At 43.4% G+C, this 14339-nt stretch overlaps 2 protein-coding genes across 5 annotated transcripts in view; one reads left to right on the forward strand and one right to left on the reverse strand.

Moving 5' to 3' along the window:
* SNX10 (sorting nexin 10) overlaps positions 1 to 4071 on the forward strand; it is a 74957-nt gene extending 70886 nt beyond the window's left edge. For all 4 annotated transcript variants that reach the window (XM_019825618.3, XM_045052524.1, XM_006929264.4 and 1 more), the window contains 2 exons: positions 1591 to 1803; positions 2276 to 4071. In XM_019825618.3, the coding sequence (XP_019681177.2) occupies positions 1591 to 1803; positions 2276 to 2357 (295 nt within the window). In that variant the 3' untranslated portion in view covers positions 2358 to 4071. The remainder of the gene's footprint in view (positions 1 to 1590; positions 1804 to 2275) is intronic.
* Positions 1139 to 7265, reverse strand: LOC123383984 (putative HTLV-1-related endogenous sequence). Its single transcript, XM_045052634.1, has 6 exons — positions 7122 to 7265; positions 6241 to 6773; positions 5844 to 6103; positions 5408 to 5610; positions 1906 to 2353; positions 1139 to 1748 (listed from the first exon to the last, which is right to left on the reverse strand). Exons 1-3 carry the CDS (start codon positions 7263 to 7265, stop codon positions 5857 to 5859), a joined length of 924 nt encoding a protein of 307 aa, XP_044908569.1. The 3' UTR covers positions 1139 to 1748; positions 1906 to 2353; positions 5408 to 5610; positions 5844 to 5856.
* Positions 7266 to 14339: the final 7074 nt, after the last annotated feature.

The raw sequence follows: 14339 nt of genomic DNA on the forward strand, positions 1-14339 counted from the left end.
GGGCTGTTGCCACATAAATCTTCTCTTGATTTCAAGTATTTAAAACAAGAGTGGTAAACATTTGTAAATGTAGAAAATAAATCTCAAAGAGTAGTAAAAGGGATTTACTACTTTACTACTTGTACTTGGTAAATTAATCTTTACCATGTGACACGCTCATCTTCTGGGAGAAGCCAGGGCAGAAGACATGGAGGGAAGGGAAGTATTTAGCTGCTTTGCTTGAGAGTTTTGCCCTTTCAAAACGCACAAAGCTTTTCATTTTCCTTTTCGTAGGGCCAGTAAAGAATATTTTCCCAGGCTACATTTGGTAAGCCTGTCGAAGCTGCATTTTGGTTGTGATACTGTACGTGTTTAGACTTTTGCCTCTGTTTTATTTTGAAGAAAAGGAAATCTTGTAATGACCTTGGATTTTAAGTAAATTAATATGAATGGCCAGAAAAGATTCACTTTCCCTAATTATTTGTGTAAAAATGCAGACTATAAGGCAAGGTTCATTTGGCCTGACATACATAATCTGTTTTTCTTAGAGCTCTCTATGAAAAATCCCATGTTGGGCAAAATTATGCTCAGGTTTTAGTATTTTAGTTTTGTCCCTTCCATCTGGTCTGAGTGCCTTGTATTATATCTTTATTGAACTATTTGTAGAGACTAAATTATCATACATCAAGATCTTTCCTGAAAATATGAAACGGGTTTTTATTTAAAAATAAGGGTGTACTCTGACTTCATTTCCCCTCCCAAGACATGCATTTCAGAAAGAAAACCCACATTCAGTAATAATATGAATTTGAGCATGTATGGATTTGTTAGAGTCGTTTTTAATTTTCCGTGTAGTTCTGATGCACTGGTTGAAATCTGTACTCGTTGTAAACTTTGACTTTGAATATGGGAAGGCTAGTATGTACTTACCACAGAATCATCATGGTTTAAGTATAGATATGGTAAAATTAGCTGGGAGCAATTTTATTTGATGGCTTATTTTAATAACATGGATACACAGTGCTACTGCAGAGTATGGAGAAATTTCTCGCCAATTTTAGGTATTCAAAAAAAAAGCCACCTCTCAACTTAGCTCTTGTAAACATGTATATAAGTATACTTGTAAAGTTTTAAAATGTAAAACATGCTGAGAAACGTATTGACTTTTTAATATAATTTTTAATGGCAGTGGAAAGTTTTGATGTTTGATGACAGCCTAGCCAATAAAGATCACAGAACAGACATGCTGGTTGGCAGTAAAAAAATTTTTTTAAGTAGACTAAATTTCTAGGACTATCAGCAGAATCTTTCCGTAATTAATCCACACGGTCATAACAGATGGTTAAATTGAAGAAACGTCCTTGAAGTTATTCTTTTAACAGATGTTGTTAACTATTAGCTTCGTGGTTTTACTCACCTAAATTTCCAAATAATTGAATAAAAGTTAACATATGCTTTCATCCTTTTAATAGGCAGAGTCTGTAATCGATGCAAAGTTTGACATAGTAGAGAAATTATTGTGGTGGCACATTTCTAACGTCTCTCCTCTCTCCTACCCTCGAACTGTCCACCCCTGTTCACCGAGGATGTCTCCTTGTTTCTTTTGCCCAGGGTCCTACAGAACGCGCTTCTGCTCTCGGACAGCTGCCTTCACCTCTTCCTGCAGAGCCATTTGAATTCGGAAGACATTGAGGCCTGCGTCTCCGGGCAGACGAAGTACTCGGTAGAAGACGCAATTCACAAGTTTGCCTTGATGAACAGACGTTTCCCTGAAGAGGACGAAGAAGGAAAAAAAGAAAATGATGTAGATTATGACTCAGAAAGGTATTGCCTTGCATTTTCGAGTTAACGTGTATGCGTCTGTATGATACAGAGCGCGCGTGTGCGTGCGCATATACACATACGTGTGTGTATATGCATACGCACCTCACTGTTTTGTTGATGTAATACTAAGATAATGAAAAAATTAATTGACTGAGATTTTATTGAGCTGTGACAGCTCATCATAGTAGTCTTCACACACACCTCCACACTGAATTAATGAACGCAGTAGAAATTCAATTATCTGCATTCTGATTATGTGACTTTCATTTAGTCAGACTTGAATTATTCGCGTTTAAATTATCTAGCTAAAAAAATATCCAACTGCACTCCAAATGGCTAATTAAAAGTCCAAATTTCCTGTCTCTCTTTGTGACTGGAGATAATTAAAGTTCTCCTCTGTTACTCAGGCTTTGAGTGTGTTGTGAAAACCAATTTCCTCTTTTTATTATTTTCCCCCTCTCTTCTTTTCCAGTTCATCCTCTGGGCTCGGACATAGTAGCGATGACAGCAGTTCACACGGATGTAAAATGAACACAGCCCCGCAGGAATCCTGAAAAAGAATTCTGATGTTACCATCTTAGGAATAGTGAATTACGTCCAGTCGTGGAGAAGCAAGCTCACTAATAATAGCTTCTTCCCTAAAGCTCCCTGTCATGATAGTAGGTATTTAATTAAAGACGTTGGGTTGTTTATTAGTGGTATTTTTATGTTGTCTTATTTTGGATGAGCTCCTGTAAAAAGCTAAAGGCCCGCGAATGCAACTCTCCTTTATAGGCAAACATTATCGGTAAAACTAGATCCTGTCCTGAACTGAAATGCCACATACATTTAGCAGCACCGAGTTGGTTTTACTGAATTTGAAAAGATAGGTAAATAGGCAGCACTGAAAATCCAGAGAGCGCCTTCCTTCTCGTGTCAGTGGGACAGCGTCAGCATAAACCCAGCTTGTATGGTCTTAGCCAGTATGAAGACTGACGGCATCGACCGGACGGCCTCTTTCAGACATGTGGCTGATGTTTTGTGGGCACCTCCCCTGCACTGGCAAAACACTTCGCTTTGGGTGTTTGAAATATTTTGCGAAGCTTCGCCTTTCCAGTATTTTATTTCACAACGTAGATGGAAAATGTACCTTATGACTAGAGACGTGGTAAAATAATGTTTACGTCTTACATGAAAACAGAAATCGTGCTCGTAATTTTGCTCATACTTGCCATATATAGATTCAGAAATACATTTGCATTGTTCACATTCAGCTTTAACACCTGGTTTCTGGAAACAGGTACTGTGGTTTCACTACCGGCGTGTAATTAGAATTCCAGGTTGACTGTTTTCTGACTAAATGTGCAATTTCTTGTCACTAGATAACTTTCAGTGTCAGTGGTGGTTACTTGTTACTTATTTTTAAGTTACGAGTGGGATCTTATAAAAAGTAATACATTTAATGTTATCAATAAACATTCCCATCATTTAGAAAAGAATGTCAACTTGCTAATTCAAGAATTACTCATTTTTCAAGAGCCTCTCTTTTAAGGCATCTGCCTGAGGACTGGTGCAATTTAATAAAATGTCTTCTTTGTTAGTGGCCCAGAGATAAAATGTCTTAGATAAACTACATTGAACTTCAAATTTCAGATGAGGCAGCGTTTTCTTGAGATAATTATCCAAGTTTCTTCTCTGTTGAATGGTGTGAAGTGTCTCTTAAACTACCAGGAAGACACTTTCACGTAACTGCGATAACTTGTTGCTTTAATTAAATGTTACCTCACCTCATTTTAACTGGGAGTTTAAGAGTGACTGTATTATTAAAAAGCCTTTGAAGTGCTCGTAACTAAGAACAGAAAATAAATTAAATTTAGAACAAGAATGATTTCCTTAAGTTTTCCTTTTTTGTTTTTGTTTGGTCTAAAACATTATCGAACTTTTGTAAATATTTTTATTTAACGTATCTTGGATCTTGTTATTTTATCATCTAAGACTCATTTTAACACGGGGGCGGAAAAGATGGAGCAATTTCTTTTTATCTTGCTAACCTGTGAAGTTTGCCATCTAGTCATTTAAGAGCGATCCCCAGCTTGTTTGGCAAATATGTGTCTGAATTCACATTATTTCTGTTTTACAGCAGTTCTCAACAGCATGTAATGTGCCACCAATTGTCATATTTTTAGATGATGTAACATAGCCATGAAAGTTGATATTAAGTAATGCCTAATACTGTGGTATGTAACCTTCACAAGATCATCGTTTTCACATTAAACGTGAAAAAATCAAGTTCAGTTTGTTGGGTCACTTATTTTATAGAAGAGAATACATTTTTTTTTTGACTTCCACCTAATTTCAGGGTGTTTTTGAGCAAGCAGTAAATTTTAATGAGAAACTTTGGTAAGATTTGGTTTACTGCTCAGTATAGTTGTACACGTTTGAGGTTTTTAGCCTTGGCTTTGGTTGTTTTGTAAGCACTGGCTTCTCATTTTCTGCAGCTGAGATATTTAGGTAAACTTCAGCCCCCAGTGGCCTTCTTGCTATGTTCAAGTCTCTTATTTTTCTCTGGCGTAATTTTATAAAGCTTTCTTTGGGAAAAGAAAGTAGTTACTAAGTAACTAAATTAAATCGATGTTTATTTAAAACTATTTTTAATGTAATCTTGGATGCTTTATGATTTACATACAGCAGAACTGTATTTCCCTGGCTAGTTCTTAAAGGGTAAATGATTCACCTATAAAGCCAGTTTGTGTGTTTTGTTTGAGAACTGGTTTTATATATAACCCGGAGGTGTCAACAAGGAAAGTCAACAACCTGTTACTTAGGGCTTCTTTAAAGTCTCACTTGGAAGAAAGTGACTTAGATTCTAGTTAAAATTACAAGTTTTAAAAATTACCAAGGAAAAGCAGAAATGTTTATCTTTAAATAGTTATGTCCCTTAAGATATTAAATATCTTGCAGGAGCTTTTCAAGCCTAATGCACATTTTATTGAATAATTAAATACAAACAAGTGATATGCAATAACCTTACTGTAGTAAGGTAAAAGAATAAAATTTCTTTTATGGCTATTGAGAACATAAACAAATTCATTTAGCCTCGCCACAATTACAGTTATATCCAACAGTAAATTGAATGTTGTTTTGAACTCCGTTTTTTTGGTGCCTTAAGGATTCATCATTATGGAGCTACTGTGGTACAAATAAGGTTTTTAGTATTTCAGCTATAAATGGAAGACAAGTTTTTTTCACAAAAGGCCTCTACAGTTTTAAGACAAATATAACACAACAAAAGCTTATTCTCTTTCTAAATAGTTGCCCTCTTAATACTTAAATTGCTTAGTTGGTGTCCTGTAAATCCAATGTAGCATCTTTTCAGTGGAGGAAAACCATTAATTTCAACACAATTTTCTGTTGTTTGGAATATAGACCTTCTCTTCCTTTATTATATAGACACATTTTCAAGTACAAAACGCCGTCTGAAATTAATTACTGCAATTTGACATTCAAAGCATAGATACAATTTTCTTTGCAAATAAAGGTCATAAGAAATACATTTTAATAGAGGGAATTCAAAAATTTTAGAAGAATGTAGGTAAGCAACATTTTAAAATTTAAAAATATTTACTAAGGATTTTGACTCTGTTCTTTGCCGTATGCATCTCACAAACGAGTCACCATTGTCCCTTTAAGTCAGACACAATTGCTGTTCACTCTTGTTGGAAACTTTTCTGGATCATTGTTACGAACACTGCCTTGGACAGTCATTTATTTCAGCTGCGCCAACTCTGGTAATGATCATTTTCTCTTTCTCCAAAATTCCAAAGACTTCTTTTCAAACGATACAGAAGAAAAGAGGGGAAAAAATTCAGCCACGGTTTTCTGCTGAAAGTAAACTCTGGTCTAAAGACACTATGCAAATGGCTTATGCCAAAGAGGCACACACCCTTTCTCTCCCCCACGACAAGTGTAGACTCATCCCCAAACCCCACACCGCTTGTCTTTGCTGCTGCAGAGGCACAGCACGGGCATAACTTGTGGTTGTGTTTTTGTTAGTTTCTTACCTCTGGGTCTTCTTTATAGCTTTGCCCCCACCCCACTGGCGGTGGCGCTCCCGCCGCTGCACCCTCGGCCGCCCGTTGGCTGCGGCGCCTCGGCGGCCCGCGCACACTCCCCCGCGCCGCGTCCCGCACACGCGCGCTCCCGCCTCCTCCCGCCCGGGCGCTCCGCCGGCGGCGGCTGCGGCGGCGACTGGGTGGCAGGTAGCGAGCCAGCCGGCCTCGGTCCGGTAACCCATGGCAACCGCCCTGGTAACCCATAGCAACTGCGCTGCGGAAAGAAAGAGAGAGAAAAAAAAGAAAACCCGGGTGGAGGGGGGCGGTGGGTGGCGAGTGGGAACAACGGCCGCAAAAAGACAGCGATTTACAGCACAAACCTGCAGCGCCCTCTCCCCTGCCCCACCTGCTGCCAACGTGGGCACCACGAGGCCCCCTTCCCAATGTGAAAAAGACGACTCTGGCTGCTTGGAAAACAATAATAAAACATAAAAATGCAGTGGGGCCTCGGAGGGTGGGTTTGGTGTCGGAGGGGCGGGGGGAGCTTTGAATAGCGACGTCCCCACCGCGGGCCTCCGGGCTCAGTGGTCTCCTGGGGCCCCGCTGGGTTTGGGAGCGCGCGTGGAGCCGCAACCCCGTCGCTCCGGTGGGTTTGGGGATGGTTGGGTCGGGGTCGGCCGCGCCGGAGCCGGAGCCGGGGGAGGCGGCGGCGGCGGCGGCGGCGCTGCCCCGTCTAGACCCGAGTCTTTGTTCTGCAAGATGCTCGCGGCGCTGCGGCCCCCGGCCCCGCCGGCCGGCCGGAGAGAGGGCGACGAAGTGCCGCCCGGCCTGGAGGCGACGAGGCCTGGGGCTGGGGGGGGGGGGGGGGGGGGGAGGGCGGTCCGGCGAGCGCCCCGGGGTCGCGGCGAGGCTGGGGCGAAGCCGGTGCGCTCCGAATGTCTGCGCACGCACCGCACCCGTTAGTTAACCCCTTTCCTCTCCAGTCTCCCCAGGACCTTAAAACCTGCCTAGCGGACGCGCCGTCGCCTTAAACTCGCCTCCTCCCGTTTGGAGAGGGAGGGGACGGTCGCGCCTGGTGGCGGGACTGGGCCTCGGGATAGAAGCGAGTGCCTCCGGGTCCAGAAACGGCCCTGGGTCAGAGTTTAATGTCTCTGTGTGCGGGGGTGGGGGTAGCGGGGTAGTTTAGGAACACGGATCCTCCACCGCTTTAGGCTGCGGGCCCAGAAGCGGGGCGCGGGGGGGGGGTGTTCTTCGCCTGGAAAAAAGAGGCGCGCGCAGATGGCATACCCGGTGCAAGGCCGTCGGAGGACAGAGGGGGGCGCTGCGGGGCCAGGGCGGCGGAGAGAACACGCAGCCTCGGGTCTGGCTAGTTGTCCGCGTGGTGGAGTGAGCGGCGTTAGGGGTTCCAGGTCGGAGGAACCTGCGCCCCATGTAGATTTCACTTTGTGCTTAGTGGCATCGTCTGCTCGCTAGTGTATTCGCAGAACCCCCAGCCCTCGATGAGATGATGCAGGAAATACAACCAGGGACTGGGTCCTTTCAGTACAGAACACCTAGGCACATAAAAGGCCATTTCGCAAGGACATGTACGGGAGTGAAGGCTGGCTGCCCTAGGAAGCTGGAAGTCCACAGTCTACGTCTAGTTCAAACGAGTTGTGATTCCAAGCTCATTTTGATGCTTTAGAAAGGAAAACGTTTGACCTGGACGATTTTTTAACTCCTTTGAGATCTTAATCCTGAGTTATTTTCCCTCTGTAGATGTGTCCCAGTTACAAACCCAAATAGCAAAGCCATCAGCAACATCTTTTTTTATGGCAAAGATCTACACACGTATAACACGCATTCGTTTGTACCATGTATGTTCCTGAAGAAGTGATTAGATCAACCGTGTTTTATATATCTAACTTTTGCTGGTAGACAAAAGGGAATCTGGCTATGTAAAGAATGCTATTTTAATCCTTTCATCAAGAAAAGACTCTCCCAAATATATATTTTTGCCGCCACGGATCCTCGGGAAACTTGGTTCATTTTCACAAATGTGCGCGTTCTGGGTTCCACTGCCTACTGGGCACCTGCTACAGAGAGACCCTGTGAACCTTTAGAGGTGAAAGGTAGCTCCTTGCACGCCTGGGGATCCATTCAGTACCACCCCAGCCCTCTGCATAGTGGTGTACTGGGAGCCCTGTGCTTTAATTTAATTTTTTTTTTTTTTTTTAACAAAAGCAATTACAGAAAAGTGCAAATTTAACGTGTGACATTTAACATTTTGCCGTGGCAGGCAGCCTCCACTTAAATGGGGCCTTTCTGCAGAACAACAGGAGCCAAAAGGCCTTGTGTCATGGAGTAATGTAAGACACAATCTGGGCTGCAAACGCACAATGAATCGGGAAGGATTTATGTAATTAATTGACCAGTCTTAACCTGTTATCGTGATGTAAGGAATTTGGAACTCATTAATTTGGGCTCTGACAGATTTCATATTAGAGCTGGCAAATATGGATTGAACCTCTTATTCTTGTAGCAGCTGGAATTTCCATGACAGTGAGGATTAGTGAGGAAGACCTATTGCTGGAGTCAAACTGCCTCTTTGTAATCAGTAGCCCTGCTCTGCATTAAAGGGATAATGGAAAAAAAAAAAAAAAAAAAGGAAGACGCGTATTACCTGGGTGAAGAAGCCGAAGGGGCTTCACTCTGCTGGTCTGTGTGTTAAGCTCAGGCATTTGCAGTGGAGCGAAAACATTAATTGCAATCATAAAGTTAGGCGGTTCCCTAAGCACCTTGAGAGAATGAGAAGGTAAGGGGTCTTAGGGTCGGGTTTGGTATTGTTGTCCAAGTTAAAAAGAGTTAAAAGACGGAGACTTTGAATTTCCTCGATGTGAGCACAGGGACTGTATGAAGAAGGATCTAGAAGTCTTCTGAGGGGCAAATTGTATTTCTTGTAATGTCATATCCACAAATGAGTAATTCAGAGCCTTGAAGGAGAGGCTGGCTTTCTCAGGAGTCACTCACTGTCTCCCGGTCAGAGCTCTTTCCCGGACCTCACGAAACCCAGAACTCACGTAATGAGCCTTTCATTGATAATCTAATCTCCGTCCTCTTCACAGCATATGATGTTTAATGAATCACCCATTTGGAAATGTCTGAAATGTCTGATTTCTTTTTTGAGATTTTAAGAAAACCCAGTAAAAACCTTACTTTCATTACCCCCTGCCCTTGACAATCAGAAAATTGCTAGGCTGAAAAAAGGGTCTCAAGATTAAACTAAATGTCTTTTCTTTTCCTTCCTTTCGCAATAGTTTTCCCCTATTGCTGTTCTATGTGATAAGGTTAATATAACAACTGCCGTAAGGATCATTAATACAGGAAGATAAGCAAAGTTGCACGTTTAAAACATTTTCAGGGTATCATTTGCCTCCTTCTGCTGATAAAGAAGCCTTTGGTAACAAATGCAGAATGCAGGCACCGAACATTTAACTGTTTAGACAGACAGCCCAACTGGCCTTTCCTAATCCATTATTATTCATAAATACTCTTCGAATTTGCACCCTGACTGCTCTTGAAATGTGTTCTTTAATTTGTGTATTACCTGTAAAATGTTTTCATTCAAACACAACTTAAATTTTAATATAATAGATACTGTTATAATAGAAATCTTCACACACAAAAAAACCCAAAAAAACAAAACAAAAAAACACCTTCCCTTCCCTTTTTGTGCTGTCTGGATTCCAACTGAATTCCAAAGTAAGAATTTTCCTTTTAGGTGGTGATGATGGGATTTGATCTCGCAACGAAGTACTTGGTGCAAAGATTTGTGTTGTGATTATCTTGTTAACAAGTGATTTCTTCAGCTTTGGTTCCGTTTAAATGAATGCATAAAGATAAACACTAGAAATTGCCATCGAAATATTAATGTTATCTTTCACACTGAGAGCAACGAGAGAGCTAGTAGTTGTTATTAGTATTATTATTTCGGTGGGAAGGCTGTGAAGATAAACAGTTGATATCAGCAAGAGTTGGATAACTAATATAAACCATGACAAGGGCGATTAATAGTGTATATAAACACACTTCAGATTTGTATACATGATCTCAGCTCTCACCTACGGATTTCTTTGTGTTTTTTTTTAGAGGGGTAATTTGTTAAGTTGGCAATTACAAGGTTATCAACTCATGTGCTGTGTGTACTGTTTACATGTTGGAAGTATGGAACGGACATATTGAAGCATGATTTGTCTGAGAGAATGTTGACTGGAAGGAAGTCTGATGAATTGAGTTCTGACTCTGCCATTAGCACATACCCAAAGGTAGCTCCCAACCCCTCTCCACTGCAGTTTCCTCATCACTGCAGTAAGAAAATTGGATACAGAATGTCTTTAAAGGTGTTAATAAGTGTTACTAAAAAAGGAAGGAAGGAAGGAAGGAAGGAAGGAAGGAAGGAAGGAAGGGGGTTGGGAAGGAAGGAAGGAAGGAAAGAAAAAGAGAAAGAGAAAAAGAAAGAAAGAAAGAAAGAAAGGAAGGAAGGAAGGAAGGAAGGAAAGGGGTTAAGTTGAAGGTTTCCATGGTCAGTTACATTTCAGACACATTGAGTTAAACAAAATTTAACATTAATTTTTCTGCAGGACTTGTCAGTGCCTTTCATATGTTAATATGCACTGTGAATCTCTTAAGTGTACGCGTGTGGGAGGGCGTGGGGTGGGGGTGGGGGCTTCTCTATGCAGTTTCCTTAAACGGATTTGAAGAAGAGAATCTAAAATTCCATGATATTTGATTCTGTAATACTTTGGATCTCTTCCCAGAATGAATGCACTTGCATTCACCCCAGGTGTCCCTGAGGTGTGGTGTGTGAGGAAAGTGTGAATATCACTAAGTAAAAAGGATTCCCCTTCAGAGAGCAAGTTCTATAAAGAGGCAGGGAATATGGTAACAAGTTTAAATCTCGGTTTCACTGCTTACAAGATAAGTGGGAATAGGTCACTCAACCTTATGGAATTCGTTCCTTCATTTATAGCGTGAGGATAATAATACAACGAGAGGCTGGATGTGAATTGCTGATGAAGTCACTGCGGGTTCCCTTGGTTCAGAAGGGTCTTTTCTTTTCCCCTCCCAATGCCTCATAGCTTGGCTAATTCCTACTAGTTATTCAGGGCTCATGATATATCTCCTATGCGCTGATGGCTGAGGTCTACTCTGAGGGCATCGACTACAAGTCAGGTGCCCTTTCATGGTGTTTCTGTAGCAAGACCCACGTATCCCCGCGTGACTTTCTGGTAGCACTTCTCCCCCTGCTCTTCATGATTGGTCACCCGCCTGTCTGTTCCTCTGTTCAGGCAGAGGCTCCTGGACGGTGAGGAATGCATTTCATTTCTGCCTCCCACCCCCCTGCCACCCAGCACCAACCTACAGTTTAATACGGAGCATGTTCTGGAGTAGACGATGCCATGTGGTGGGCAAACAAAAGGCCTGTGGACCCTCTTAAGGCTCCATTTCCCGTGGCAGAACCAGCAAAAATAGAAGAGCATAGAGAATGCAGCAGGTAATGCAGAGACGTTTACCTCCTTGAACTTGGAGACTTTGGTCATCCTGACGGTGCATGAGAACCCTCAAGCACAGTGCCTTGTTTCCCAGTTCTCTTTTGCAGTAGGCCTTGCGATGGTAATATAATTGTCCACTCGTGAGGTCTGCCTGGCGGGTCAGTAAATGCCTTGCTCGACATTACTTTTCTCGTTGATCAAAGAGACCACTCAATGAAACATTTTGATGAAATATTTCTTTTGGCCAACTCGGTTCTGACAAGACACTGTGCCTAGTGCGGTGTGTCAACAGTAGAGTGACATCCAAAACAGAGTTGATGATCGAGTTGAAATATTTGACTCTATGGGGCACCTGGGTGGCTCAGTCGGTGAAGCGTCCGACCTCGGCTCAGGTCATGATCTCGCGGTCCATGAGTTCGAGCCCCGCGTCGGGCTCTGTGCTGACAGCTCGGAGCCTGGAGCCTGTTTCGGATTCTGTGTCTCCCTCTCTCTCTGACCCTCCCCCGTTCATGCTCTGTCTCTCCCTATCTCAAAAATAAATAAACGCTAAAAAAAATAAATTAATTAAAAAAAGAAATATTTGACTCTGTGGACAGGTGAGCCTTTTCTCCAAATGTCTGCAGCTCTTGTCATATAACCCTACATAAAGCTGAAGCCCAGATGGAGTTTTAAAGTTTTACTAAAGTCTCCTAAAACAAACACCAAAGGAATCTCATTTTAGCCCCCTACACTTTCTCTGTCTCTCTCTGTCTCTCCACACACACACACACACACACACACACACACCCCTCACGTTCCTAGTCAGTTTCTTTCAAACTTCTGGCAACTTGGGCGTCTGTCGAGACTTCCAAATCCCAGCCCACACTGGCTCTCGTCTTTCTCCCCTTCTTTTCGAACCTGCCCTATCCATTCCTTGCTCTTGTGTAAGTTGGTGAAGACAATCTCCGATCCTCCCGGTTCCTACCCACACTACCACTAACTCCAGCCTGCGCAGCCAGCCCTGGGGGGAGGGGGGCTGGGGTGTGTGTGTGTGTATGTGGGTGTGCGGGGGGGGGGGGAGGCAGAGGGCGGGAGCAGGCTGGCTATACTCGCCAGGTAATCCCCCCGCCCCCATCGCAGAAGTGAGCAGAGGAAACCCACAGTCTCACACTGCCAGGACAGCTTTCCTGAGACTCCCAATTTTTTTAGGTTCAATAACAACAAAGGGTAGTTCGCAACCCATTTCTATGTTCCTCTCTGTAGGTCTATCTATCAGTTTCATCCTCTGACCTTCAGGGGAATTCACCTAAAGCCACAAGTGTGAAAATCAACCTTATTTCTAAGGCCCATTGGGGAAAGAGCCTGTGTCCTTTGGTAAGGGGTAACAACTCCTTTTAGAAAATTAATTTTAGGGGCACTTGAGTGGCTCAGTCAAATTTAGCATCCCACTCTTGGTTTCGGCCCCGGTCATGATCTCACGGTTCATAAGTTCAGGCCCCCGCGTCGGGCTTTGCGCTGACAGTGTGAAGCCTGCTTGGGATTCTCTCTCTCTCACCCTCTCTGCCTCTCCCCTGCTCATTCTCTCTCTCTCTCAAAATAAATAAAAAACATTAAAATTTATTTTAAAAGAAAATTATTTTTAATCCGTGTGCCTCATGCTACACGTGAAGCCCAGTCTATGGCCAAATCCCTCGGGCTCCAGGGAAATGTGTAAGAAGTCTGGAGGGAGTTGGGGGGGGGGGGCGGTGCGGCCCTGGAGCGTATGTCCTTGAAGTACAGAAATTCAGAAATCCTGCAAGTGGTGTTGGACTGTGCCAGATCCGGGGAGGGGAAGGCCAAACAGGTCCACGGGTTGGATGCAACCTACGGGATGGTTTCGAATACAACCATATTTTATGCAAAAAAAAAAAAAAAAAAAATTTAAACTTTTTCTTCACTTTTCATTCTCTCGTTGAAATGTTCTCAACATCACTCTTTCATCCTAAGTTTTGCTGTAAGAATCTATGGTTCTTTTCGGAATCAAATTTGCCCATAACTGTAGCGAACGGTAGACCTGCAAACTCAAACATGACATTTTTGTAAGGGTTTTGACAGTGAGCTGTGTCGTGAGCGATTTAAGGTCGTCTCAGTGCAATCTAGGTATCTGGGGGGCTTGTGGAGCCTGACCTGCAGAGGAGCAGAAAATGTACCCGTAGTAAACATGTATTGAGCTGTAGCACCCTTCTGACCGCGAAGAGAACCAGAAAGCAGTAAGGGGATGGTGAAGGCAGGCGAATCATCCTGTCTGTTAGAGGAAAGCAGGCTGCTTCGAAATAGAACGTAAGTAAATGAGGAGCTGGAGTTGGGTGGAGAACACTAATTATAAGAGAGCGAGCCCAGGGGCGCCTGGGTGGCGCAGTCGGTTAAGCGTCCGACTTCAGCCAGGTCACGATCTCGCGGTCCGTGAGTTCGAGCCCCGCGTCGGGCTCTGGGCTGATGGCTGGAGCCTGGAGCCTGTTTCCGATTCTGTGTCTCCCTCTCTCTCTGCCCCTCCCCCGTTCATGCTCTGTCTCTCTCTGTCCCAAAAATAAATAAACGTTGAAAAAAAAAAAAAAAAAAGAGAGAGAGAGCCCAAAGTGCAATGGCTCCAATGAGTCAGAGATCAATTTCTCTTCCAGCCACTCTCCAACACAGACCAGCGAGCCCGGCTCCAGGAAATCATTCAGGGACCCAGGCTGGTGGAGTAGCTCTGTCACCCTCCACACGTGCTTTCCAAGGTTGCCCCGTTCCTTCCTGTTTCTAGCCAGTCCGAGGGAAAGGCTAGAACAACTGGGGTAAGAACAACTGGGGCGAGCGCCTGTTAATTAATTAATTATGTTTTATTTTAATTTATTTGGATTCATCTGCCAATAGGAATTTCCAAACACACCCACAGGTAAGGATAATGTAGTATAATACCCCCCCCACACACACACACCCCCGCACCCCAGCTGTGCCCGTCACTCTGTGATTAAGA

The sequence above is a fragment of the Felis catus genome, chromosome A2 (assembly GCF_018350175.1).
Source record: "Felis catus isolate Fca126 chromosome A2, F.catus_Fca126_mat1.0, whole genome shotgun sequence".
Taxonomy (NCBI): domain Eukaryota; kingdom Metazoa; phylum Chordata; class Mammalia; order Carnivora; family Felidae; genus Felis; species Felis catus.

What these genes read in the sequence shown, in the direction of transcription:
- LOC123383984 (XM_045052634.1), bottom strand. Translation starts at nt 7,265, where the DNA reads ATGGGGCGCAGGTTCCTCCGACCTGGAACCCCTAACGCCGCTCACTCC. An exon ending in CTCCGACGGCCTTGCACCGG is followed by an intron (nt 6,774 to 7,121) that starts GTATGCCATCTG and finishes GTGCGTGCGCAG; the next exon opens with ACATTCGGAGCGCACCGGCT. An exon ending in GGTGCCCACGTTGGCAGCAG is followed by an intron (nt 6,104 to 6,240) that starts GTGGGGCAGGGG and finishes TCCGCAGCGCAG; the next exon opens with TTGCTATGGGTTACCAGGGC.